Raw genomic sequence first — 26,667 nt, 5'->3', positions numbered from 1 at the left:
ATCATTTAATTATATCCTTGTTTTCTATGTACTTTTCAGATGCATTTGTATGAAACCATATATTTATGTTTTGATAATCAAGTTTTCAAAGGACACTTCTTTTTAAAGGGAAATATGTATTCATTTCTTATTACTCATAAGTAGGAGGGCTTATTTGTGCATTTGACATGTATTTATTGATGGCCTTCTAAAGGTCAAGCACTACATCACGAACAAATGCATACTATATTGACTACATTGCATGTGGAGGGCATTTTTACTATATTTACAGAAAAATATCTAGGACCAATGTGATCACTGTGTGTTAATTTTTGATTGCCACCTATATTTGCTGATAATAACTTTGTAGTATTGAATGACCAAACTAAAGCAAAGCTATTTCCACTCTTAGAAATTCAAAGAAAATACGGTCCTATTATCAGTGTCTGAAGATACAAACTAAGAATATTGGGCAAGTTAACTTCATCATTTAAAAAATATTTCTGTCGCTTATTTTCAAATACAGAAGCATCCTCTTGTGGAACGTGACCTCTGAAGGGCAAATACTCTAGAACATTTCTGCAAAATAAACTTTCTGGCGTAGTCTAGTACAGTAGATATCCCTTCACATTTTTAAATAATTTACACTGAGAATCTTATTTAAAAATTAATAGAATATCATAGTTTAATAGGATGTCACTGTCTCTTTCCTCTATTTTAAATGCAAATCACTTTTTGCAATTTATACGCTTCTCCAAATGGGTTCCGTTTTGAGCTCACAATAGACCCATCTGAACAGCTTTTTAAACATACTCATAGTTGGGGCACTTGGATGGCTTAGTTGAGCTCCGACTCTTGAGTTAAACTCATGATCTCACAGTTTGTGAGATAGAGCCCCTCTGTCAGGCTCTGTACCATGATTGCAAAGCCTGCTTGGGATCCTCTCTCTCTCTCTATTGTCTGTCTCTCTCTCTCTCTCTCTCTCTCTCTCTCTCTCTCTCTTCCCCAACCCTGCTCAATTGCATGCTCTCTCTGTCTCTCTCAATTTCCCTCAAAATAAATAAGCTTAAAAAATAATGAAAATAAAAATACTCATAGCTGGGCCCTCAGGGGTTCTTATTTAATTGTTCTGTAATGGGATCCAAGCGACAGTGCTTTAAAATTTTCTCTGATTTTAATTAGCAGCTAGAGTTGAAAACCTTTGATATAAAACATAGGTTTTAATCTATTCATGTTAAATTTATAAACTAATATAGAAATAAGTAAATGATAGTCTTCTTAAGTTTGTTCATTTAACAAATATTTATTGACCACCTGTTATTATCCAGAATTTTGAATGGGTGCTTTTGTTTTTCCTAAAGTTTAGTTTGTTTTTGGTGAATAAGACATTATGGAATTCTTTAAACACCATCTGCAACATGCAGGAAAGCTGAATTTAGTACTTTAATCTTCAACTGTGGCTTCATTGGGATGACATGAGACTGACTTCTCAGTTTCTTCCCATTCTTTAACTGTTTTGTCACCCAAAAGAAAGTCTATTCAGTGGTTATGTGGATTTAAAATATATTTTGCATAATTGTGTATCGTTGGTTTATTCAGTGTATATTTGAGAAGCACTTAACTATGTTTCAGGTTCTGTGGAAACAATCATATCGTTAATGACCCACACTCTTCTGTGGGAGCAGATAAAGGCACATACAGCTGTGTATGATGTAGTTGTAACAGTACATAACAGCAAATAGTCACAGTTAAAAATAAATTCATCAGGGAGGATTGGGGAATGTATCTCCATGGTAGTTACTTCTAATATGAGCCCAAGAAAAGAGGGAGAAGAACGTTTCTGGTAGAGGAAAGAATACATGGAAAAACTTAGAGGTATAAGAGAACGTTACCTGTGAACATGACTGTAACATGGAGTGAGAGATGAGGCCTTCCTGCCTCTCCTTTCTGCAATACCTGGCTCTTCTGAGCCACTGTGTCTTGCTTTTTCTCGGAGGAGATACAGGACCACTGAAAGGGCAGGTAATATCGCAGTGTGATTTCATCAGTCCCTCTAGACACACAGATATACATGTATATGTGAATATATTTTCAAATTAGTTGACTTACCCTGTAAACATATTTGAAGTTCTCTACTGCTTTGGGAAAGAAAAGAACTGGTGATAGGGTCATTGTAGCCATTAAAACAAGTCTGTTCTTTATGTAGCAAAGTTTAAAATCCTGAGACAAGCTGTTTATTATTGTATTTTAGTGGCTTTAATTAAAAATTTGACTTAGGTAGAGTTCCTGTTAAAATGCCAGTCGATGCACTTAATACATTTTCAATGCAGACACTAGAGATATGAGCTTGAGACTTGACTGTCTTTAGGTGATATTTCAAGTAGTGAGATTGGATTTTTGTCTTTTTTTTTTTTTTAATATGTAATATCCTTGATGTCTGAAATAGTGCCTGGTATGCAGTAGGCATTCTAAATGTTTCTTGAGTGCCTTGAATGACTAAAAACTTCAGAGCCTCTTCAGTTTTAGGATGAATTTAGTATTGAATTACAGTTATAATAACGATGTTATGCCTGCAGATATTTGAGTGCTAACATGTTCCAAGCACTGTTCTTAGAACTCTTATTTATATTATTTCACTTAATCTTCATAACAGTTTTACGAACTAGTATTATTATCCCTGTTTTACACATGAGAAAATTGAGGCACAGAGATATCAGGGAAATTGTGCCTCATAGCTAATAAATGATGAAATTAGAATTTGAACCCAGGTAGCCAGTCTTCAGAACCTGGTCTCTTAACCTTCCATTGCCTATCAGGAATGGAAGGCAGTGGCCTTGACAGCTCTGGAGTGCTTTGGTGGAAGGCATATAAGCGACAAACCAGAACCGTAGACCCATGGATCCTCTGGTCCCAGAAGACATGCGTCACATTTTCTGCCCAGTTTGTCTTTCACCTTGTTTACAACTTCTTTTCCGATGGCTTTGTTTTTAACAAATTACATATGTTCATTGCTTCTTTTTAAAGCTTTTCTGGAGACATCACTCAGTTTGTTTTAGGGAAGCCCTGAAAATGTTAATCTGCTTTCTCAATGTGACTAATTATTAATGCCATTGCTAAAGAATTTATTTTCAAAAAGGTACTCAAAATAATGAACTTCCTCTTGTACAACTTCACCGGAGTCAATGATCGTATATCTTCAGAAAGAACAAAGGAATTTTCATGAAAGAGAATAAGAAAAGAAGCTTCGAAACATGCATGTGGGGAGATGAAATGCCCAGGGAGGGATGGCTTGCTGAGGCTGTCCATGTGACCTCCTCTGTGATTCTTTTGTGTTGGAATTTAACTTGCATATTAATGATTTTTTTTTCCTTTGCAGACTATTACGGAAAAACACAAGCTAAATGTTCCTGAGACGATGACTGAGGTTCTTGATGTTTCTGATGAAGAGGGTAAGAATTTTATTCAGTTTCTGTGACATCTGTCACTCTCTTACACAAAGACAAGCAAGCCATCCTTTTTCTCAGGGACTAAGCTGGTGCAGTGAGTATGAGTGACAGCATCTTAACATTTAAAATCACTTTTTCACCCTTGTTTCAGAACATACACTTTTGCCATTTGGGGCAGAGAGGATAGCAATTAGTCTGTTTTTTCAATGGGTATTATCTTTAATGTGTTACTAAATGACAGGACTGAAAAAGTGGAAAGGCACTGGAAATTGGCCAACTGTGGAAAAAAATCTGCCTGATAATACAATTATTATTAATGTATGTTTTAATTATGTTAAAATACACTTTCAAAGTTACTCTTAAAGCCCTTAAAAGTATACTTTCTCAATGGTATCTCGAGCAATCTCTGTTTCTGATTGGTTGCAATGAACAGAATATATTTTAAGTCCAGAGGAAAGGAGGCTTAGATAAGGTTAAAATTAGTAAGTCATACTAATTCAACATAAGAATTTGATTAAGTCATTGCATATGACCTGTATAGTCTTAGAGTTGATAAAAAGTGTCTAAGGTGGTGGATTTCAAAGTGTGAGAGGCTAGGGCTCTAAAAGGAGCACCAGGTCTGCCTGGCGGGAGAATGGGGTATTGGAATGTAATACCCAATGGGGTAGGGAGTGTGTTGCTCCCTACCTCCACTTCAGTTAGAGCAGCTGACTTTCCTTGAACAAAAATATCGCTGCCAAAAAATCATGCATGCAGCTAATGAGGTACGTAATGAAGCATGTAACCAAATTTCAATAGTACAGCTTTTGGTCAAATGTATATGTTTGAAAAATTATTGCCATAGATCGTAGTACTAGTGTCAATAATAACTGCTTTTACTAAGAAATATTAGAAGCAGATTTTTAGGTTCCTCAAGATAGAACCATAAAGTAAAACTTCACTTGAGATGTTATTTGGAACCAATTTGTTCACCTACTGGTAACAGGCACCGACATATCTCAGCTTTTGTAAGAACTTACGACAAGAATGAGCACGTTTGGTCACTGTATTAGTATAAATAAATTAATAATGGCCAAAGGTAGTAGTTCCAAGTATTATAATAATGTTGTGTTCCTTCCTAACACTTGCCAGCTAATTTTTAGCATCCATATATGCGCATCATATTTTGTTTTCTGGGGTCATCTTTCTTAACAGCTTTTAAACAGTTCGGTGACAACTTTATTGATGGGGAAGCGCTTAGTGATTCAGGTATCTTTAGAGGAAGGGATTGGAGTGAAAGCTTTTTTTTGCTTTTAATTTTTCTTAACTGGAGAGAAGCAACTTGCCTGCTATTTAAATCTGGGTGCCTAATACTAATCTGTTTCTTTTGAAATAGCATGTCTAATATGCATGTGAGTGTGTGGATTTTATTAACTTGGAAGCTTAAAGCCATAACCTGCTTTTACTACTAATGAGTTTGCTACCTATTATTAGAATTGAATTGTTGAGACCTATTAGTAGAATTAAATTACCTAATGAGCATTATATATAAATATTTTTCCGTAACTAGGTCTCTTGTTAGAATACAAATTCAGAGAAAAAAAAATAATTCTTTGATAAGTTGACATTTAACTAGCATGAACCTGTTAAAACTAAGATGACTTGACTGATTGTATTTCATATCCTTCTTGGATGGAGATAAGTTTTAGATATGGCTAAAAATATATGAAATGGATAGCTATTATGTGATTTATTAAGGTAGCTAGGAATAAAGAAAAAGTAACTCTTAAAATGATTTAGGGCAGCTTTGGCATATAGGGAAAAATGAATAAAATAAAATATTCTATCCACTGAGAAAGATTCAAGGTACATTTGGCACCACTTTAAGCAAACCTGCTACATGAAAATCTAAATTTATAGATCAAATAAATTAGTGATTATTTAATTTCCTTATTTCCTACATAATTATTAAATAATTCTGATAGCTAATGCATTCAGAGTACTTAGTGGGTTTATAGAAATTCCATTCATGTGAAACAGTTTCTTGGAGCTGCTCATTGCATAATGTAAGATGTAGCTATAACATCTTGTGTACTTTTGTTAAAACACTTATAGATTAAGAGTTATTAGTGATAAAAGTCTTGATTTGAGAGAAATATTGGCTAATGATCAATAATATCTTTTACGGTGACAGAAGAAGCTTTCTTTTTTTTTAGACATAGCCAAACGCTTAGTAACATTTTTTTCCGAGAAAGAAATTCAAGTTGAATAATTTTTATATGTAGGATATACAGTATTTGAGTATTGTGAAGTAACTTTTAGTGCAAGAATTAGTATAAAGAAACTTGGCTCGTTGACATTGCCAACGCTTTAATGTTATATGTGTTTAAAATGTTTTTGTGGAACCTATTATCCATATGGACGAGGTGCAGCCACGTGTGTTTTGAAGGTATTAGTCAATTCCTGCCTTTTTTAAAAATCTGTTTTGATAGTAGTATGTGTTTCAAAATTCAAAAGGATATTCAAGCCAAGTATAGATGTCCTTTCAAGCTAACTTGTTATAGTAAAGTAATCAGGATATCCACTTATGAATCCAGTCCACAGATAGTAAAAGTGATGTTATCGTCTATAAAGTTCTATCCCTGTACCACGGGGGAATCAAAGGTGGACATAGGGCATGCCGTTAGAAACATATATGGAGAGATAATGTAGAAGTTAAATGAAGTGTAACTGCAGGCGCTATCCCATCACTGTTCATATCTGCCCTGGAAGGTCAGGAGGAGAGACCTGGCACAGTGCCGTGGACTTGCTGAAATGGAGAGATCAATAGGAAGGTGACACAGATTTTAGAGAGTAGAGAAGGAGTGTGGAAGTATGGAAGGTCCTGAGATAGGAAAGTGCAAGAGAGAGACACAGAGTGGCAAAATAATCCAGTCATTCGGTTTGGCTAATGCATTAAAACATATCGGGCTTCGCTGTGGAATGGTTGAATTATTAACTGAAAAGTCTGGGAAATTAGGACATATTAAAAATTTTGATTAATGAGTGAAACATATCTAATTTTTACAAAGATTAAGCCAGCCATGATACACTAAACGAGTGTATTAGGAAGAAATTGGAAGGAAGGAGATATTTGATGGAAGAGAAAATATTTGCTAAGCATCTACAATGCTAGGTGCATTATCTCATTTAATCCCCATGGCATCCACATGAGATAGGCTATGGATTTCCCCTCATTGTTTTTCAGGTGAGGAAGGGCTCACCTGAACATGAGAGGACTAAGACTTAAACACACTAAGTAGTTTGCTCAACAGCACACAGCCATTAAGTGCTGGATGGAGAATGTAAGCCCAGTATGAAAGCTGCTATAATAGCTCAGTCATATTATAAATAAGTCCTGGTGGAGCAACATGGCAGGCAAATGGGAGGAAAAGGTGGAAATGGGAATTCAGTCCGAGAGTATCGTACTGTGCAGACGAAAACAGAGCGGTAAGAGTAATCCTCTACATCTTCATAGGATCATGAGCTGATCCCCGCCTTTGCTGACTCAGCTCCACAGCAGTAAGTTATATAGTGGGGCTCAGGGGTCATAACACTTATGTAACTAAAATACCTGTAGAAACATGACTCCCGTCCCACATACTCAAACAATTGTTTCCTTTTTTTTTTAAGTAAAAAAAGTTTTTTCCCCCGTATATTCCTGTGTTTGGATGGTTTGTACAAACTTCTCCACTGGCTCTCTGGAATGATGTGTACTAATAATAATCAAGAGAACTCCAGAAGGGCAGTGTTATGATGCAGTGTAGAGGCATCAGCTATTATCTCCATTGGACACACTTCTGCTGTGAACACTTGACACTTTGTGAGGCTGTTCACTTCTTCCTTGTATTACATGACAGATTCTGCATCCAGCTATTCTCTTCACCTTTGCATAAATAAGAGTAGACTTAGTCTTCCCGAATGTTAACAAAACTTGTGTACTTTTTTTTTTTCCTGGAAAGAATTTAGGCTTATAGCCAAACCAGACAAAGCCTGTGTTTCGGTACACCAATTCTTAGAATTGATCTTACAATCTTTTCCCCCAGAAATAAACAAAGGGGCACCCAACTTAGTTGGACTTATAAAAGCACTCCTATGTAAAAATGTACCAATCATACAAGAGAGGGGGAAATAGGAGGAACAAATAAATCCTACAAGGCCTATAACAAAATGTCTGAGCTTCTTGATTTTATCACTATGTTCAGACACTGTCTTTCTGGACTGTTTGCCATTGCTCACCAACATGAACGTGTACTATTGCCAAGTTATTTCACATAGTATTCTCTAAATAAGTGATGATTATTACTCTTTCATATTGTTTTTACTGTCCTCCATGACCCCTTACACATGAGCCTCTCTCCTGAAGTACTGACAATCTCTGCCCATGAAAACTGAGCCCGAACAAATACTCAGCTTCAATTCTTTCTTCAGTGAGTGCTTCACCAGCTTTACTGAATTTCTGAGGAATACCACAAGAAATTACTACAAACTTAGTGGCTCAAACCTATTCTCTCACAGTTCTGGGAGTGAAAAGTCTATGGTGGGACCATACTAACCTCCGATGGCTCTAGGGAAGAGTCTTTCTTGTCTCCTCCAGCTTCTAGTAGCTGTCAGTGATTCTTGGTGTTCATCCCTTGGTTTTTAGACACATTGCTTCAACCTTCACATGGCATGCCTTCACATGGCATTCTCCTCTGTGTCTCTTTCTCTGTCTCTTATATGAATGTTCACATTGGATTTATCCAGTATTATCTCATCTCGGTCCTTAACTTAGTTATGTCTGTAAAGGGCATATCTCCAAATAATGCCACATCCTCAGGTTCCAAATGGACATGAAATTTTAGGGAGGAGACTACTGAACCTACCACATCATCCTAAAGTGATCTCTCTCTCTTCTGACCTTTTGGGCTTATTCTTTTTTTTTTTTTCTTTTTTTAGAGAAAGAGAGGGAGAGGGGCAGATGAGGAGAGAGAGAGAACCTTAAGCAGGCTCCATGCTCAGCGTGGGCCTCGATGCAGGGCTCGATCCCATGGGATCATGACCTGAGCTGCAATCAAGAGTCAGATGCTCAACCAACCAAGCCACCCAGGCACCCCTGACCTTTTTAGTTCTTAAAGTTGACAAACATCATGCATTTTGTCTTTGACTATATTGTTATTTATCTGTTGTTACATCTTGCTTTGTGAGGGAACACTTTGAAGAGGAAAATAATGTAAGGGCTGGAGGTGGGGTGGAGACCACTTTAACAAACATAATTTTAAAAACTTTACCTCATGTTTTCCTTAGAGCTATCAGATTTATGAATTTTTAAACAATAAAATTCTATTTCTTTATAATACATATATTTAAAAATATTTTTGCATAAATGAAATTTAGCTCAATGTGTAATACGTTCACCATTTTGTATTAGTAGAAGCAATAGCTAGCAGTTATTATACTCTGGCATTTTATTACACATTTTTATGTGTTATTTAATTCATATAACTAGTATATGTGATAGACTATTAGTATCATTCCCATTTACTAGTTGTGGAAACTGAGGCTCTGGAAGATTAACAAGCCAGTAATAACAGAATCAGAATTTGAACCCAGGTCTGTCCAATTCTAAAGACCCAACTTTCATTTTATCTTGAAAGTTTCATTTCTCTTTATTTTTGAAAAGGATACAAAAAGCAAATGGAGGAGGGGCAGAGAGAGAAGGAGACAGAATCCTAAGCAAGCTCCACATGGTCAGCACAGAAACTGATGTGGGACTTGAACTCACAAACCATGAGATCATGACCTGAGCCAAAATCAAGAGTTGGATGCTTAACCAACTCAACCACCCAGGTGCCCTTAAAGACTCAATTTTTAATAATACTCTGGGTATCCTAACTCAGAGTGCTAAAACTCAATAAAAATCTAATGGTGTCCCTGAAAGAGCCATGAAAATATTTTTAATGATGAAACTTGTAACTGTCAAATGTTAAATGCATTGATTTTAAGACAAAAATCTAATGGTGAATAAGTTACGTCCCTATTTACTGAAAGATCTTTTTTTTTTCAGTCTGTCATCAGCTTTAAGTAATTTAGAGACCTAATAATCTGAGATCTTAAAATCATATATACAGACAAATAATGAAATGTCAAAGACCCACCCTTCTTACAGTTCTTTAATGCTGTATCTCTATAAATTAGTGTTGATTTGGAACAATTATTTGAAACAAATGAGAATAAAACAATATTTAACTTAGTTGTAGGAATAAAGTCCATTCTTTCAAGTTTTCCTTTATATAGATTATGAGGCTTAAAGTGTGTGATTCGTGTCTCAGAGTCCTCAAAGACAGTTTCTCTCAGCTATATTATTTATTTCTCCATCTCAGCATGTTAATGGCATATAGAACATTTCTGTGAATGGGGTATTATTTATTGAATTACCTGAAAAAGATATTGTTGAAAGCATTCTATTCCTAATCACGGGCAGGGGATGTACCCTTAACATTTGTGCTTCTAAATATGAGCCACCACACTTAGTCATCTCTTTCTGCTACAACTTAGTTACTTAATTCACTTTTTTCCCTATAGTTCACCTTTGGGAAGCTATCTAGTTTCCAACAAAACATACTTTTTATGCTCTCCAGTGTTTTTAAAATTAAATTCAAGATTGTTTATTAAAATGTCACAATCTGTTCACATTGTTCTGGTGTTCTTTCCCTAATGTGCATATCTTGCTAATCTTATAAATTATATCCCTTCCTTTAATATACCACAGATTTGTTTTAGAGCAGTAGATATTACTTAGCATATTGCCAATGACATGAAGAGAATGTTAATGCTGGACATCATGTACAAAATTATTGGAACTGTGTGTAGAAGTTAAGCAGCCTACATATTGTACTAAGTTAAATAATATAAGCTATAAGCCAGCTAAAGAAAATGAGTAAAGAAGTGAGTGATGAAGAAATGAGTAAAGAGAACTGACTGATATTAAGAGAATTAGAATTCAGGTAATTATTTCTTCTTGGTAAGCGATAGAAGCGGGTCAAATATTGTTTCTCTAAGTTTTATCACTTTTTAATTGCATGCGTTCTGTTTTCTTTGGTGTGTGGTGTTTCAGTGATGTCAGTGCTATTCTGGTATTTTCCACAATCCTCCTATTTTGTAGTTAATGTTACATTCAACGCATAATGCTTTGTCTTTCTCTGGTTGCTTCAAGGTGATGACACAATGACAGGTGATGGAGGAGAATACCTAAGGCCCGAGGATCTGAAAGAGCTGGGTGATGACTCTCTACCCAGCAGCCAGTTCCTGGATGGTATGAATTACCTGCGATACAGCTTGGAGGGAGCCCGCTCAGACAGGTATTCACCTAAAGCTTACATTTGATGTCGGCTAGGAGGGAATGCAACACTTTTTTCATGATAATAATAAAAAAGTAGACATAATTATTGATACCTAAACAGGGACTGCACATAACAACTCTGAGCATGTTACCTTACTGCGTTCTTGAGCAGCTTTTTTTTTAAGTTTATTTATTATTTGAAAGAGAGTGAGAGAGAGCAGAGGAGAGGGAGAGAGAAAGGGGGAGAGAGAGAATCCTAAGCAGGTTCTGTGCTGACAGCACTGAGCCCAATGCAGGGCTCCATCTCATGAACTGTGAAATCAGCTCATGACCTGAGCTAAAATCAAGAGTCAGAGGCACCCAGGCACACCCCTTGAGCAACTTTAAGTGCCTATTTTAAAGAACAGGAAACTGAGTCGAAAGAGATTAAGTTACTTAGTAAAAGTCAAACGACCAGTAAAAAGCAGAGAAATGATAAGTAAAGAAATCTCTACTTTTCAATGTAGTGTTTTAATTATTTGCCACTTTTTTCTCTAGGCAAATAAAAAGGCCAGTTTTACCTTATGGACAGGCTAACTACGTGGCAATTACAGACACATGCAGTTTCCTTGAGTGTTTTTGTTAGTGCCATAATTTCTGTGAATAGAAGTATGTTGTGAAGAAGGACTAAAAAGAAGTAAATTCAAAAGGAACCTGTGCCTGAAACTGACTTCTTCATGAAAAATAACGAGACCACAGTCCTCCAAGAACTTGAATACAAAAAGCAATCTGAGAAAAATATGAAGGAGCATAGGTTTTGTAGACAAATCTGAAGAGGTTCATATAATACTCTGAAGTATAAAATCAGTGTTATTTTCTGACTGTTACTTACTAGCATAACTGGTGTTGGTTATTTTTTGAGGCAAGCAGAAGAACATTCCATGGTACCTCATCAAAAGAATGACTGCCAGTTTAGGTTAAGCATATGGTTGTCCACATAGCGTGTTTTTCACTAATCAATAATCTTAGGTTTGTAGTTTTAATCTTGGCTGTTTGCTAAGCTATAGTTAACATATACGGAGTCTAAGAAATAGACATTTTAAAGTTCATTTTTTAAATGTTTGTTTATTTTGAGAGAGAGAGAATGAGTGGGGAAGGGGCAGAGAGAGAGAGAGAGTGAGTGTCCCAGGCAGGCTCCATGCTGTCAGCACAGAGCCGTATGTGGGGCTTGATCTCAACAAACCATGAGATCATGACCTCAGCCGAAATCGAGAGTTGGACGCTTAACTGACTGAGTCACTCAGGTGCCCCTAGGAAATAAATACTTTAAAACGTAGTCAATTCTAAATGGATAATTAGCAAAAACAAGTTTTCTTGGGGGTTTTTCCTTGAGCATCAATGCCTCCTCCCTATTTTTTCTCTTTTTCTTAAACAATTCAATGTGCATGTAGTGAGTGCCTTTCTGGGCTGGCTTTGTGGTGGTTGCTAGAGGTACAAACATGACTAGGGCACAATTGCTAAAATCATAGTCGAATGGGATGTGAGAGAGACTGGGCTGTAGTACCCACAGAATGCAATTGAAACCCCAGCGCTCAGGCTTCCTGGAGGAGATGAGCCCAAACTGAAACACAGTGATGGCTAATGATGGTGAAGAAGAGTGGGAAAGGCATTTGAAGCCTTAATGAGATCATGAGCAAAGGCCCATGGTGTGTGAGAGAAAGAGCATAGTGCAGTGTTGCTAGAGTATAAGTGTGAAGGAGGGGAGATCTTGTCTACATTTTGGGTGGATCCCTCTGACTGTGAGATTAAGGGTGAATTTTAGGGAGAAGTTGTCAAAGGGCTAAACCTGGCAGTTGTGACCACCTGAAAAACTATTGCAGTAATATTAATTGAAGCTGTTAAGAGAAGATTTGAACTTTAACCCTGGTGGTAGTGATCATGGAGAGAAATTGGGAAATGACAAATTCAAATTTGTCATAGATAGAGCCTATCTATGAGGTGAAACTAGCCAGATTTGGTGACAGATTTCACGGAGTGGGTGAAGAAGAGGAAGAAGATTAGACTGACCCCTTGGCTTCAATGACATAGATAGAGGGTGGTCCATGGGGTCAAGAGGCAGAAGGAGGAGCACTCAGGGAGAGTAGGAATGCTCATGATGGAGCCAGTGTTTTATAATTGGATTCTGACATCCTGGTAGATTGGGACATCACAATCTGAAGTTTCTTAATAAAAGACTTGAGATTTCAAAAAAAAATAAAATGTTTATGGCTTTGCACAGATTCATAATAATCTATACATAATCATATCACTGTCAGAGGAAAAAAAAACCTTTATTTTAAGCCTGTTCTATTTTACTAAGAATAAATTCTTAATCTGATTCTTTTTCTTTCTTTGAAAGTACCAGGTTAAGAAAAATTTGGAACAATACTATGTATAAAACAGGGGTCAAAGGTTTAATGATTCCTCTTAAACTGAACACTTATCAGCATTTAAGATGAGGCAATAAAATGAATACGTCATGGTCAGTTCTCTAGGTCCACACTTGCATTTATGGGACCCCAGATTGTATTCATGATCTCCAACATGGAATTACAGGCAACATCTCATTTTCATGGAATTCTTGTTTCACTGATTTTGTTTTTTTAATTTTGCTTAGGCAGTTAAGTGGAAATTTTCTTTCTTTTTTTTTTTTTTTTTTTGTAACCATTTTTACTTTTCATTATTTATTTGGTATGCTTTCAATAGTACCATGCCCAGGTAGGTATTAAATAGCATGAAAACATGATCCTCCTGGATACATCCACATTTCCTTGCTCACTTTTCGTGTGTGTGTGTGTGTGGGCAAGGGGTGCTTATATTCTAGAATTATGGATTTATTCTCAAATTAGAATTTTGATGTATTGAATAACTAAGCTACAAGGGTAAATATATTACTGGAATAAAAGTCTATGACATGCCCCTGGTATGATTTTGTGGTAACATCACAGCTCCACCTTGTGGCTGATAAAACATTAGCATGGCTTCTCCAAAGGAACCTAGTCAGCCTTGTGTGTAGTTGAAAATGGTAGAAAAACGATTCTGATGCCTAAAATGTACCTGGATGCAGGAGAACAAAAATAAGTACAATTTAATGTACATTCCTAAAAATATATCCAAATTCTGATTAGATGTTGTGTCCATAGTATTATTGTTTTAAATTAAAAATGCCATTTAAATTTAATGTAAAACACTAAGTAACAATGAACCACAGAAGCTTTTACAGACAATAAAGCACATAAAGCATAAACATTTTTGGATATTCACTTGTTCAGTAGGGTTGAAAAACTTCATTAATTGACTAATAGTACAGCTTACTAAGATAGTAATTATTACATTTTTCAGTGAAATTACAGACTTTGATACTACCTATTGTGTCCATAAAGTAGTTTACTATAGTGGAAAAAAGTATAATTTTAAGACCATAACAGAACTTTTGGCACAATCCCTAGCTGAACAGCAAGTAAAAATTCACACTTCTATGGATACGTGTTATTTTGACCTTATTAACTGAATGGCATGATCTCTGAGTTTATGACAAAAATGAATTGTAAAACATTTAAACCTGTTTGTAATGTTTTCAGTCAGGGTAGAGACTTGAATTATTCCAGACATTTGTGCTGGTCATTATTTCACTAGAATAATTTCTCCACTGTTGGAATATTCTAATTTTATTTATTTAAGTAAATTCTATATATCAGAGACAAGAGCAGTTAGAAACTATAAACGTTGATTGAATACCCAGTTAGCATTTTAGAAGGCAGCAAACAATAAGACAGAATAAAATCATAGAGATATTTGGGCCTCGTTCTCATTCATTCTCCCTCCCTCTGTCTCTCCAACTTTTCTTACTCTCTGTTTCCATATGCTAATATTTTTCTCTCTCTACCCTAATCTCATTTTTGGTTGTAAGTCAACTGTATCTTTTTTGTTTTTTTCTTTCTCCTTCTGTATTTCTTTTCTGTTGAGGCTTTAGGAAAGATAAACAAAACAAAACAAAAAACACCAGTACTCTTTTGGCCCTCTGATTCAAACCAGTTAAGAGATAGACCCAGGTATCAAGTAGATATCAAAACAATCCACCTTTATTATTACTGATGCATAGATTGCAAAATGCAGCTCTGTGCTTGCAGCCAAATGAGTTAAGACTTCATTCCCAAGCAGACAGACATCCACCGAGTTGTAGGATCACCCTGAGTGTGGCAATTGAGACCCAACTGCCTTCTTTCAAAGTTCAGACCTTTATAGTGATGGCAGTTATGCCACTAGGTCTTATTCCATGTACCTTTATTGCCAGTTTGTTCCCATCCAAGCTAAATTTCCACTTTCTCTTTGAGACCTGTGTTTCCGCTATTCCAGTGTCGCGTTTAGGAGTCAATTCTACCTATTGCCAGAGTCTCTACTCGCTGTTGTGAGCAGGCATGTCTAATCCTGTACCTCAATGCCTCTTGCTCCTTTTGCACTATTCATTCATATAGATCTAGCACATTTACATGTGTAAAGTTACAACTTGGAGCTCTGAATTCTAAAGCCATGGATAGAGCTAATGTAATCAACAAATCTGAGCCGGGTAAGAACCTGACAGGGGAAGATGGTTGACCCTATAGACAGACCTATCATTTCAGGAAGCTGATCCTTCACACCTCCTTTTTCCCTTCTCTTGGCCAAATTCAAAACAAAATAAAGCAAAATAGAATTAAGACCTACGTATCTCTTGCTGCCTGGTACAAAACATATACAAGTGGATCTTAGCTATCTTCATGATTTAAAGCAGGGAAAAAAAAATTTACCCAGCAGTTGAGACGAGCTTTTGCTGAGATTACAGATCCTTTCCCCCAATAATTTAATCTCTTTTCATCTTCAAATTCAAGGTTAGGCCAAAGTTAATCATAGTAGCCTGCAGCCTGTTTGTGAAGTGCACCATCGAAATCCCAACTGCACAACTGTAAAACCAGCCCCAATATCAGCTGCCAGGACTAAAACCCCTATGGATGGGCTCACTAAGGTGTCTGGGCTGCTCCTGACTTTGCTATGTCTGGAGCCTGAAGCTTCGAGAGCCTATACAACACAAAATAGTGAATTCCCAAATTAGATTTCTTTGTATTATAAACACACATTTATATAGGATCCGACAATCAGCTGCTTTGCTTCACGTCACTTTACCCTCTGATATTCCAGGTCTATTTTAGGGGCATAAAACCTACAGCAGGATAAGAGGGTGAAGGCCCTAACTTCCTATGAATTATCTACCAAATGATGATTTCCTCAAAGATAATTGAAGTTGGCTATATTGGCACTTCATAAAAATGACAGTTATAAGGCTTACAGAAATAGGTATATTTGCAAAATGAAAATAGCTTTTGCTCAGAAATATGCTAACCTGACATTTAGTCCATAATTCTACAGTGCTTCACTGGCCAAATGCCTACTAGCTGAAAGTAAATGAAACTTTGCTTCTATAAATATTGTGAAAGCTTGCACATCTCTATTTTTCCCTATGGGCTTTGGGCTAATGTTTTGAATACAGATTATTTAATTCTTAGACTAACACGTGTAAAGTATATGAGCTTATATGAGATCTCAATCTATGTGTCATTTGATTGTGCAAATTGATTAGGAAGGAATGAATTGCACTTATGCAAATGTGAAATTTCACCCGTCACATTTGCGTATATCATTCCGAAGTTGAAATTCAGATTTATCAAAAATATACAGCATCAATTATCAAGGCCTAAATCCCATTTTGAAAGCAAGCCTCATTTTTCGGTTGTGTCCACTGGCAGTTTGTTTTTGTGCTGGCAGATGTGTCTGTGTTCTGGTTGGTGCTTAGAAACGGTTTCTTGTGCTCTTGCATCTCATCGCCACAGCAACCGGCACTCTTTGGTGCTTCACTCACCACACAGAGGACATGCAAAGGGAACAATGCTGCCCTTTGAAATAGCATTGTTGGAGACACCAGAGACAAACAAGAGGAACTCCACTTCCGCAGGAAGCATGCATCTGGTCACAGTTCATTTCACTCTGTACCTTCCAGGGGAGTGCACCAGTGTTGAGTCATTCACAGTTGGAGAGGAGGAGAATGAAGCATGGAGAGAATGGAAAAATGAGAGAAAATGAAACCTGTGCTTTCATTTTGTTCTCTCTGAGGGTGGTCTATTCCCCGCCCCCACCCCCAATATTTTTCTTAGTTGCAGGGAGATTAACATTTAACACAGATTTAAGCAACCTATTCTGGCATTATTTCCTGTGTGAATTTCTTGTCCTGGCAGTAAGTAAACTACAGTGGCTGGTTTCAAACACTTCTGGGAGGAAAATAAATCAGATTAGAAGGATCAAATTTTCACTTCTGGATTCCCTTGTGCCCTTGCCATTGAGTGGTAGGAACCAGTCAAAAGATGTGTTAGTTTAGTTGTTGGACAGAAAGGTAGGGCAACACAGAGACCTGGGTTTCCTTCTCCCATGGTTGCGATTAATGTCCCCCTGGAAGTTGCACTGTTAGCTAATAGCAGGCTTTTTTCACTCTCCTGCTCGGCTCATCCTTCCATCCTCCCAACCCTGCCACTGCTGTTGGTACATGACCATGGCCTCCTGCCAACCTACCAGCCTTCGATCCTTCAGTTCCGACAGGTCTCACACCCTGAGCCATGCCTCTTACCTGAGGGACAGTGCCATGATTGACGACACGGTTGTCATCCCCAGTCACCAGGTACGTGACTTTTTACTTTGACGTTTCAACTTTCTGGAGAGCTTTTGAACATTACTGGTTGCTGAAGATGTCCAGAGAAAGTTTTTTTTTTTGTGTAAAGAAAATCCTTTTAATGTGGTTGACAAGCTAGGATAAGAGTCTGAGGACTTTTCCAAAGTGATATGCTGCATGTTAATTCTTCTGTGGAAATTATACATTAAATCGATTTCTTTATAAAATATCTGTTAAAGGGAAAAGTGAGATAGGATGCATTTAAGGTATAAAATGAAAGGTACAGGTAAAGATATTATATTTACCTTATATTTAAAATTGTTTTCAGTTCCCAGAAAACAGGGAGAGGCAATTATGGAATATTTTAATCTTAGATGTGATTTTATCAGTTTTGGCTGGTTGGGTATAGAGAAATAGATGGGAATACCTATCTTTAAAGACAATTTCACAAATGTGGTCTTATGTTAACAGTGTAATTTAAATGGGAATGCATTATAAAACATGCATTTTAAATGACTTGTCTTATATTTTTAAATGAAAAGGTGGTAATACCACTTTCCTGTGATACTTTCTAGAGTTCATTATATTTTATTCACTTGGAAGAAAGTATTTTTGTTAAATCCCGTGTTCTTTGTATTTAGGTGTCAACTCTAGCCAAGGAAGCAGAAAGGAATTCTTATCGTCTCAGCTGGGGCACTGAGAACTTAGACAACGTGGCTCTTTCTTCCAGCCCTATTCATTCAGGGTGAGTAAATCAATATTATGTATCCAGATCGAGAGGTAAAAAGAGATGAGCTTGAAAATAACAGCTTTGTCCAGTAGCTTTAGCTGATGGCTAGCTTACAGGGGAAGTGACCTTTGTTTAAACTTGTAAATAACATTGCTTTATCCAACATGGACTTGATCTACACAAACAAACCTGCCCAAAGAGTTGAATTCAGCATAGAAAAACTGACTGTTGTTTTAAAATAACTAGTAGAATTGCGTCAGAGAGCTTGCTAACTAACCAGAATATACCAGTGGCCTCCTTACTGTTCACATTTTGTCTGCAAGATATCTTTAAAAAGAGGGACAGGATCACTTGCTTTCTAGAAAGTTCTGTTTTTCTAAGGTTAACGGACTAGTTTAATAAATGCCTTTCCTCACATATTCACGCGTTTAAAATAATGTTTACAGACGTTTGAATCACACAGATAGAAGAGTTCATATACTGTTTGAAGTAGGGGTGTACCAAAAAGGGAAATTTTAATGCAACCTGTCAGGTTCTCAGTCACCTTCTAAAAGTTATCCAGATAATATATAAGTCATTATGCATGAAATGCTGCCTCTTTGTATAAACCCGTTAAAAAGTAGGATTACTTAGAGTTAATAATTTTGAACATACTTAAAGATGTTCGTAAGATGTAAGAATTCAGTTATGCAGAAAATAATTTGCTTAAGGAGTTTTAAATTGTTTCACTCTTTGCAAAAGATTATTCCCTTACATTTTGGTAGTTTCAATTTGTATAGTAATTTTATAACTACATAAAAGCTTTAAAAATATTTTTCATTTAATCATTTCCATTTTCATTTAAAGAAGCCTCACTTGTATTTTATCCGTGCAATACTTTAATATAAATTATTATCCCAAACTCCTTATCCATAATCCCTGGAACTATTTTGAGTGGTGGATCCTTTCTTATTTTTATTATTCTAAAATATTCTCCTTTCAGAAAAGCATTCGAAGATACTGTAGTTAAAAATTTGGGATCTTGTAGTCTAATTTTCTACTACAGGCTCATAGAATTTAAAACTAGTTACATAGATATTGAAAATAATCATAATATTCTTTTCCTTTTTAAATAAGTAAAAGGCAGTTCCTGATACAAGATTTATTTCAAGTGAATAAAAACCAAGTTAAACATCATCCAAATTTACTAACTTTTTTTATGTGTAAAAGAGATAATTAAAGTCTGACAGCTATCATTATTCTAAAGATGTAACATTACATTCTTCTACCAGATTTCTCAACAATGCTAAGGAGGAAAAGAGTCTTGGACCTAGAGTACTGAAGGACAATAGATCAGAATCTAGAAATCCCAATAAAATATTTGAAGTCTATACCAGCCTACAAAGTGACAAGATTATTTTAGGCAAAGTGTGATTAAATATCAATAGCTGAATTTACAGGAGTCAAAGTGTTATGGTAGTACTTCAGTTTTCAGAATAAATAATTTACTTTAAAAAAGGAATTCCTTAAACCTTTTAACTACTGAAGGGCAATAAACTATTCAGCTTAAGTACATCAATATACACACCAGTTGTATAAAACTAGAAACATGCCATAAGTAATTCTAGTTAATTACTTATGATGAAACAAGATCATCCACTGGTTAAACATTAACCACTTATTAAGATAAGTATGTTTAAACTCTTGGTCTGTAATAAGCCAATTTTTCTATAAACTTCAAACATGATCATTGATTCTAAACAATTTTCAACGCTGGCTGTACATTAGAATCCCCTCAGAGCTTTAAAAAATACTGATACCCAGGCCCCCAACTCAAACTAATTACATTTAAATCTCTGTTGTTGGGGTCTTAGCATTGGCATTTTCTACCAGCACCAGTAGTCCAAATATGTCTGTTTTATATATAAACTGTTAGAAAGGAACAACTTTGCCTAATAAAGCTTTGATTACCAGGGAGATCTAGGTAATTAACATATACCTAGTTCTCTCAAATGTTTTTTTATCCCTTCCATTCACTTATTTATTCTTCACACATTGCTGAGTTCTACAAAGTACTAAACCTTGTGTCAGGCACTAAGGAAAATAGATAAGTAAGATCTAACCTCTACTTTTAAGAAACACACCTCTCTGTTGTTTTTGAAGTTGGAAGACAATCAGTGGAAGGCAGATAACATGTTGGTTATTCAGACACTAACCAAAGTGTGCTTTGGAGTCAGACCAATCAGAATTCAGTTCCCAGCCCTGACACTGGGCAAGGACACTGGGCAAGTTATGTAAAATATCTATTTACATAATTTATCTATAAGTTTCAGTTTATAAGATGGAGTGTTATATTATGGATCCCATAAGGGAGCTTTATGGATTCCATGCCTCTTAAATAATTAGCATTTTGCCTTGAAAGAATACGTACTCAATAAATTATAGCTATTAGTATTTATATAACCCTCACATACACCTTCTAAATCCTTCACAGATTTCAAATAAGTTAAGCAGAATGTATTCAGAATACTTTAAGTGACAATACCACTCTAGTATAATTCATAATGGTAATATTTGGCTTGTTATTTTTATTAGGTAATATCTAGTGAGGTCTCTAGAATTTGAATGCAATGCCACAGATGACTCTAATGGGATGAGTAATTACACTGAACACAAGGATTTTGAGTGTCATGGTATTTGAAAGCTACCATGATATTAAAGGATATGAATAACATTCATTATATCATATCATCTATAATTTCTCTTTTTCATTTTGTTCATTATACACCAGGCACCCATGTAGTCATTTTTATATAGTTTTTAGGGAACTAAGTTTTTAATTGATAGGGAGAATTCTTAAGTCACTTCCAAATCTGCCCAAAATGTAAGGAATAGTTGATTTTTAGATAAAGGGGATAATAAAGTCAGCGTTTTTTTGCATATGCCTCTAATTTTATGTATAATGTTCTATTTGATTCCATAAAGGGCTTTTAGATTAATAGAAGACACACTTTCTACCAAAAGTAGTATTAGTAATTTTCTTTAACCTCTGCTCTATTTTTCCAATGACTAATGTCCATGAGTACAAAAGAGTAGGTATCAGTGCTTAAAAAAAAATCTGCACCCAGTATATACAGCCAATATCTGGCGAAAGAAAGGCTGACAGTAATATTTTTGTTGCTGTTCTTTGGATCGTGTTACTGATTCACAATCTAAACAGTCATTTCTAGCAAGACCAGTCATGAGTATACCAACATAAGCTTGGGCAAAGAATTTGAAGTTTTTAATTCTCCTCCATTTCATAAGTGCATAATGAATTAACAAATAAGGCACAGTTTCTAGTAATAGTTTTGTGATTCATTTTAAATGTTATTTCAGTGGTATTATTTTTATAGTCCTTAAATGACAGCCGATGCCAACAATTAAATGCCACTTCGTGATGTTATGCTCAAATATATTACAGGAGCTACAAACCTATAAGAGAGTGATCTTTTAAAGGACTCCTTTTTCATTAAAACATGGTGACAATTTTGCTGTGAATCTAAAACTACTCTAAAAAAAAGTCAACAAAAACACTTATGAAGGTAATTAGCTCAAATAGTGGAAGGTGACATTAGAAAGGCAAGGAAATCAAGACTGTTTCTCATTTGACAATATTTATCAAATTCCTATAGCAGTTAACTTAGTTGTTTATGTATTTCAGACAACCCAGTTTCTTAAGGTACATGAGGGTAAATTCTTTTGGATGAAGACAACTATTTTCTGAGTGGCAGAACAACTGTTTTGTAAGGCTGGATTTCTGGTCCATTAAACATGTATCCCTTTGTATATTGTCAAGTGTTGAAAACACAAGTGAATCATATGAAAACTTACGGAGGGTTTTGTGGAAAAGCAGACTCAGGGTGAAGAGGCATGAAAGGACTAGAAAATGGGATTAGACAGTGTGGCCAGTGAGAACAGTAAACCACAAATCAGGGAATGAAATCTTGAAAAAAGCATAGTTTTTTGTCACCTGCTAGTAGGTAATTAATGTTACCTGCTCTACCTTATAGTTGATGCTACTGTTTGTCATTGAAGCTATTTAAATTGTGCCTTTTCTGCTTGCATTTCTTTGGAAGAAGACCAAAAGGGCATTACCATTATTTTGAAAGTATTAAAAGTATGACTGAAAAGTTTGGAGACTATGTCCATCAAATCAAAGACTGTGATTTTTATTACAGTGCCCCTTGGTATTTGGCAACTTCCCTGGGACACTCAGACTTTGTTACATGACCTTCCCCCAGCCAGTGTTGAATAAGGCTACAAATCCAAATCCAGTGATTTTATCACATCCCCAGTTCCCTGAACTGGGAGTCACTGCGAACCCCCATACCTTGCTCTTCTCTCCGCATTTGCATAGAGCTATATTTCATTTGTATTTCCATCTTTTTTCAGTGAATACTGTATTGGTGTATAAGTAATATATTTCGGATGAAAGTCACTTCTGATTTCCTTCTTTATATTTCACTTTATCCATTCCTTCTCTGTGCTAAAGTATCTATTCTGTTGCAGCCGCATCTCTCCATGTCTTGATCGTGACAACAGCAGGTGAACTTCTGCATAATTCCTTCTCTGAACATGTTGCCTCCTCCTCTCCCCCTTTCACCATCTCCTTCTGCATATACCCCATCTCAGGATGCTTTAGTGTGAAGATACCTAGCCAGAGAGAGAGAGATTTATATTCTCCAAATTGTGGTCATTTCTGAATTCTCTTTCTCTGTGGTGAAAGGAAAGTGGGTATTTTTTTTTTCCTTTGGAAAGTAGGTGGGGTTGCACCACAATTAATGTAGAGCTACTGTGAGAGCCTGTTTTGGACCTGAGTCTCCACATCTCTACTTCTTTGGTGAGAAAAAGTGCTACATAGAGCTGAAGAATGTTATTTTCAGCTTTTATGCAAATTGGTTGAGCTATTTTAGTTATATTGTAGGTTATGATTTTAAGTGTCACTTAGCAGGGTTTTTTTTTTTTTTTTAACTATATTCTAGGCGAACCAAAGTCTGAAGATTTATTAATAGGGCATTTCTTTGCTAGTACTGCTTTAAGTGCAACCTTTTGATATTTTGGAAATTGTGCTATAGAATGATTCTAGCCAGTTTTCTAAAAATATCTATTCTTCATTATTTCAATAAAGTTATTTTTAAAGGTTCTTATTAGACTACTGATTATAGTATTTTTATTGTACAGTAATTCACCATGATACCACAGCTTGTCTACAAATAAGACAGTTTATTTTCCAATTTTGGAATTCAAAATTTCAAATCCATCCTTTTACTTTTTCTGAAACACACAGTAAATATTCTGTTTCTACATTTGAACATTGTGAGTGATAAATAATTGGGGATTTTTTACAAATTGGAGCCAATTTGTTTTCAAAGCGATTTTCCACCAGTTTTTCAGCCTATGGAATTTGGAGAAGTAGGAAGGAATTAAGGAAGTTAGAGAGGAGAAAGAGCTCACGATACTGTTTTCTCCCATAACCCCAGACATCAGATTTAATTTAAGGCCCTCTTGCTATGTATATGTGGATCACTGAAGCACCCTGATGACTTTTTTTTTTCCTATTTTCACCCAGTAACTAACTCTGAATGCTGTTAATTCCCTGTCCCCACCCCTGGATGAATTAAAAGTGAACCTAAGGATTAGTAACTTTTGGGGTGGAGGATGTAGTCCTCAAAAGACCAGAGTCATTGTTTTCTGCTGCCTCCTCTGAAGCATGTACCTGTTTAGCTAATCAAATTGTGTATTTGCAGGCAAATCATCTGCATAATAATGGTGGACTGCTTTTGCTTTTATTCTTTTTAAATTGTGATAACACTGTATCTCACAATTTAGAAAACTTCAGAAAGACTTTCTGTTTTGCATGATTGCTGAATTTCATTTGGAGAGTAAGATATGCACTTGAAGCTGAGTATATTCTGTGATAAATTTTGTCTGTACAGTCTTCAGTGAGTGTTCAGTGGAATGTGCGTACACATTTTCTCCAAAACTGTTCGTTGCCTGTTTTAAGCATACAACGAAATAATCTATATTTCTTGCAGTAAAAGCAGTTTATTTTCCCAATAAAAATTCTTACAGAGCATCTGACGTGAAACATTTCAGTAGGTTTCCAAACTTTAGTTAACAGGAAATGGTACATAGAATTTTAACACCAGCTCACTTTAGAGTTTATTTAGCCGAATTCTCTCATTTTGTGGATGAGAAACTTGAGGGCCATGGTTACAGCAGTAATTCAAACAGAGATAGATTTAATGATAGATGACATATAGATCCAGGAAAGAGCAATGTACTTGCTCCATTATCTTGTGCCCTGTGATAATAGCTTACTTAAACGGTGAAGTTCATAAACTAATAAAAACTCCACCATTGTATTAAACTGCTTTAGCAAGTTTCCATGTTTATTTTAAATATCTGATAAAAGTTAGTTTCTCTGTTTCTTAGGTGTTGCATTATATTGCACTGTAGTTTTTATGACATTCGAAATACACAAAATCATATGGGTGTAGGGAATGGAAAAGGATGGCAACACGCCTTTACTGACTTCTAAATGCTTTACCCACACATGATTTAATCCATGCTACACCCTCGGTGGTAATACGATTCTCCCTCATTGAGACAAAGCTTAAGTATTTTTTTTTTAATATTTATTTTTGAGAGAGAGAAAGAGAGAGAGAGAACGGGAGAGGGACAGAGAGAGGGGAGACACAGAATCCGAAGCAGGCTCCAGGCTCTGAGCTGTCAGTACAGAGCCCACGTGGGGCTCGAACCCACAAACTGCAAGATCATGACCTGAGCCAAAGTGGGACACTTAACTGACTGAGCCTCCCAGGTGCCTCACAACAAGGCTTCAGTCTTAAAGTTCACAAACAGCAGGGCTGAGCTTCAGTCCATATACCATCTCCTCTGTACATATTCAGTTATATGTTTTTACTTCTGTTCCTTTTACTTCCAAATGTTTACAGTATTATCCCATTTTTAATCTCCTGAAAATATGAGAAAATCCTATTTATTTAATTAACTCTAGTATGTGAGCTGATTCATCTCATGACTCATACCTTCCAGGTTTTCACTTTTTCCTGTGGTACAAAAAAAAAGTGCATGGTCTCTTACAGTCTGTTTTTTACTCTGCAGAATAGCTTTACTAACTCTACTACCTATCCGAATAGTGAAACCTTTTGGTATTCTGGTATTTTTAATATAAGTGTTCAAATGCTTACCCAATTTTATATTAGAAATTGTTGGGATTAACGAGCATGTTTTATCTAAAAGACTTTTCATTGGCACTTGAATTAGTATTTCTCTTATTCCCTCTCATTTGAAGAAAAGACTTCTTTTAGTATACAATTCTGCATATTCGGCTTTTTTATTAGTGGGTATTCCACAGTTATGTTATTTGAGTCTGTAGACTATAGAGTAAGTTCTGCAGACTTTTTTCTTGCTGAATTTATACACCTTTTTATTCATTCTGACTACTACTGTTTAGTTCTTTCATGTCTTCTCTTCTTTCCGTTTCTCTCTTGACCTCTTTCTGTTTTGCTTTCTTCTCAATTCTCCTGCCTCTGTCTCTCTCCCCCTCCTGCCTTCCCTTTCCCTCTTCCCCTCCTGGAAAGCCCCCTCCCTAGCTCTCTGGCAAAAGACAATTCCCTCCCCAGAGCTTGTCATTTTAGGTTAGTCTTGCTACTTCCTTTAGTTAGTTGAGAAAGACACAAAGGCTTGTTTTCTCTGGAAATGTTATTTTTCTTTTCTCTGAATTATGCATATTGACGCTTTAATTTCCCCAATTTGCTTTGGTTGGGTGCAGTACTTAAGTATTACTTCCCAGATCTATATAAACTTAAATTTATCTACTTGCAGCTTTAGCCTTTAAGTTCTTTTATTTTGATTTCCCAATCTTTGGTCTGTCTTCATGAAATTTTCACTCCTAATAAAATCGTTGACTTTGTTATATTCAAACTCTTGATTTTTGGTTACTCCCATTTTCTCCTAATCATCTACCAAGGGAAATAAATATATGAAGTCTCTTATTTGGGGGCAGGAAAAGGCCTATAGAAGAATATTTAACATTGAGTATAGTCCTTCCCAACTATTTTGCTATTTTATGAGCTGAAATATCTGGGTGTAGTAATTTGAATGAGTTCTGACTGGATTGGTTGTCCAGAGACCAAATAATTGAATTACCTTCACTTTTGCTGCCTTTTCTCTCTATTAGATATAAATATATACAAGTCCTTACAACTTGCTCTTTTCATTCTTCCATTCACTCATTCAACCATTAGTTATTGATGACCTATGTGCTCCATCTACATTGTTCTAGGCATTGGGAGAACACAGGAAGAAATAGGAGGAGCAAGGTCACGCCCAATATGGTACTTACATGGCTCCTGTATGTGGTTATAATTCACTTCTTATTGACCAGGAAACTAAGTGATTCTGAGTAAGCAAAACC

At 35.9% G+C, this 26,667-nt stretch overlaps 1 protein-coding gene across 50 annotated transcripts in view; it reads left to right on the top strand.

The window, feature by feature from the left end:
* Window positions 1-26,667, top strand: part of ANK2 (ankyrin 2) — a 674,296-nt gene that overhangs the window by 593,630 nt on the left and 53,999 nt on the right. For 20 of the 50 annotated variants that reach the window (XM_027062989.2, XM_027063142.2, XM_027063132.2 and 17 more), the window contains 4 exons: window positions 3,356-3,428; window positions 10,639-10,783; window positions 17,383-17,485; window positions 18,118-18,221. In XM_027062989.2, coding sequence (XP_026918790.1) covers window positions 3,356-3,428; window positions 10,639-10,783; window positions 17,383-17,485; window positions 18,118-18,221 — 425 coding nt within the window. Of the gene's footprint in view, window positions 1-3,355; window positions 3,429-4,619; window positions 4,674-10,638; window positions 10,784-13,488; window positions 13,501-17,382; window positions 17,486-18,117; window positions 18,222-22,736; window positions 22,773-26,667 lie in introns of all 50 variants that reach the window. The other 30 variants (XM_053217028.1, XM_027063052.2, XM_053217044.1 and 27 more) reach the window with 6 other exon arrangements.

This window comes from Acinonyx jubatus, chromosome B1 (assembly GCF_027475565.1).
Source record: "Acinonyx jubatus isolate Ajub_Pintada_27869175 chromosome B1, VMU_Ajub_asm_v1.0, whole genome shotgun sequence".
NCBI classification, from domain to species: domain Eukaryota; kingdom Metazoa; phylum Chordata; class Mammalia; order Carnivora; family Felidae; genus Acinonyx; species Acinonyx jubatus.
The sequence above is the reverse complement of the archived record's forward strand: the minus strand, read 5'-3'. Positions and strand labels throughout refer to the sequence as shown.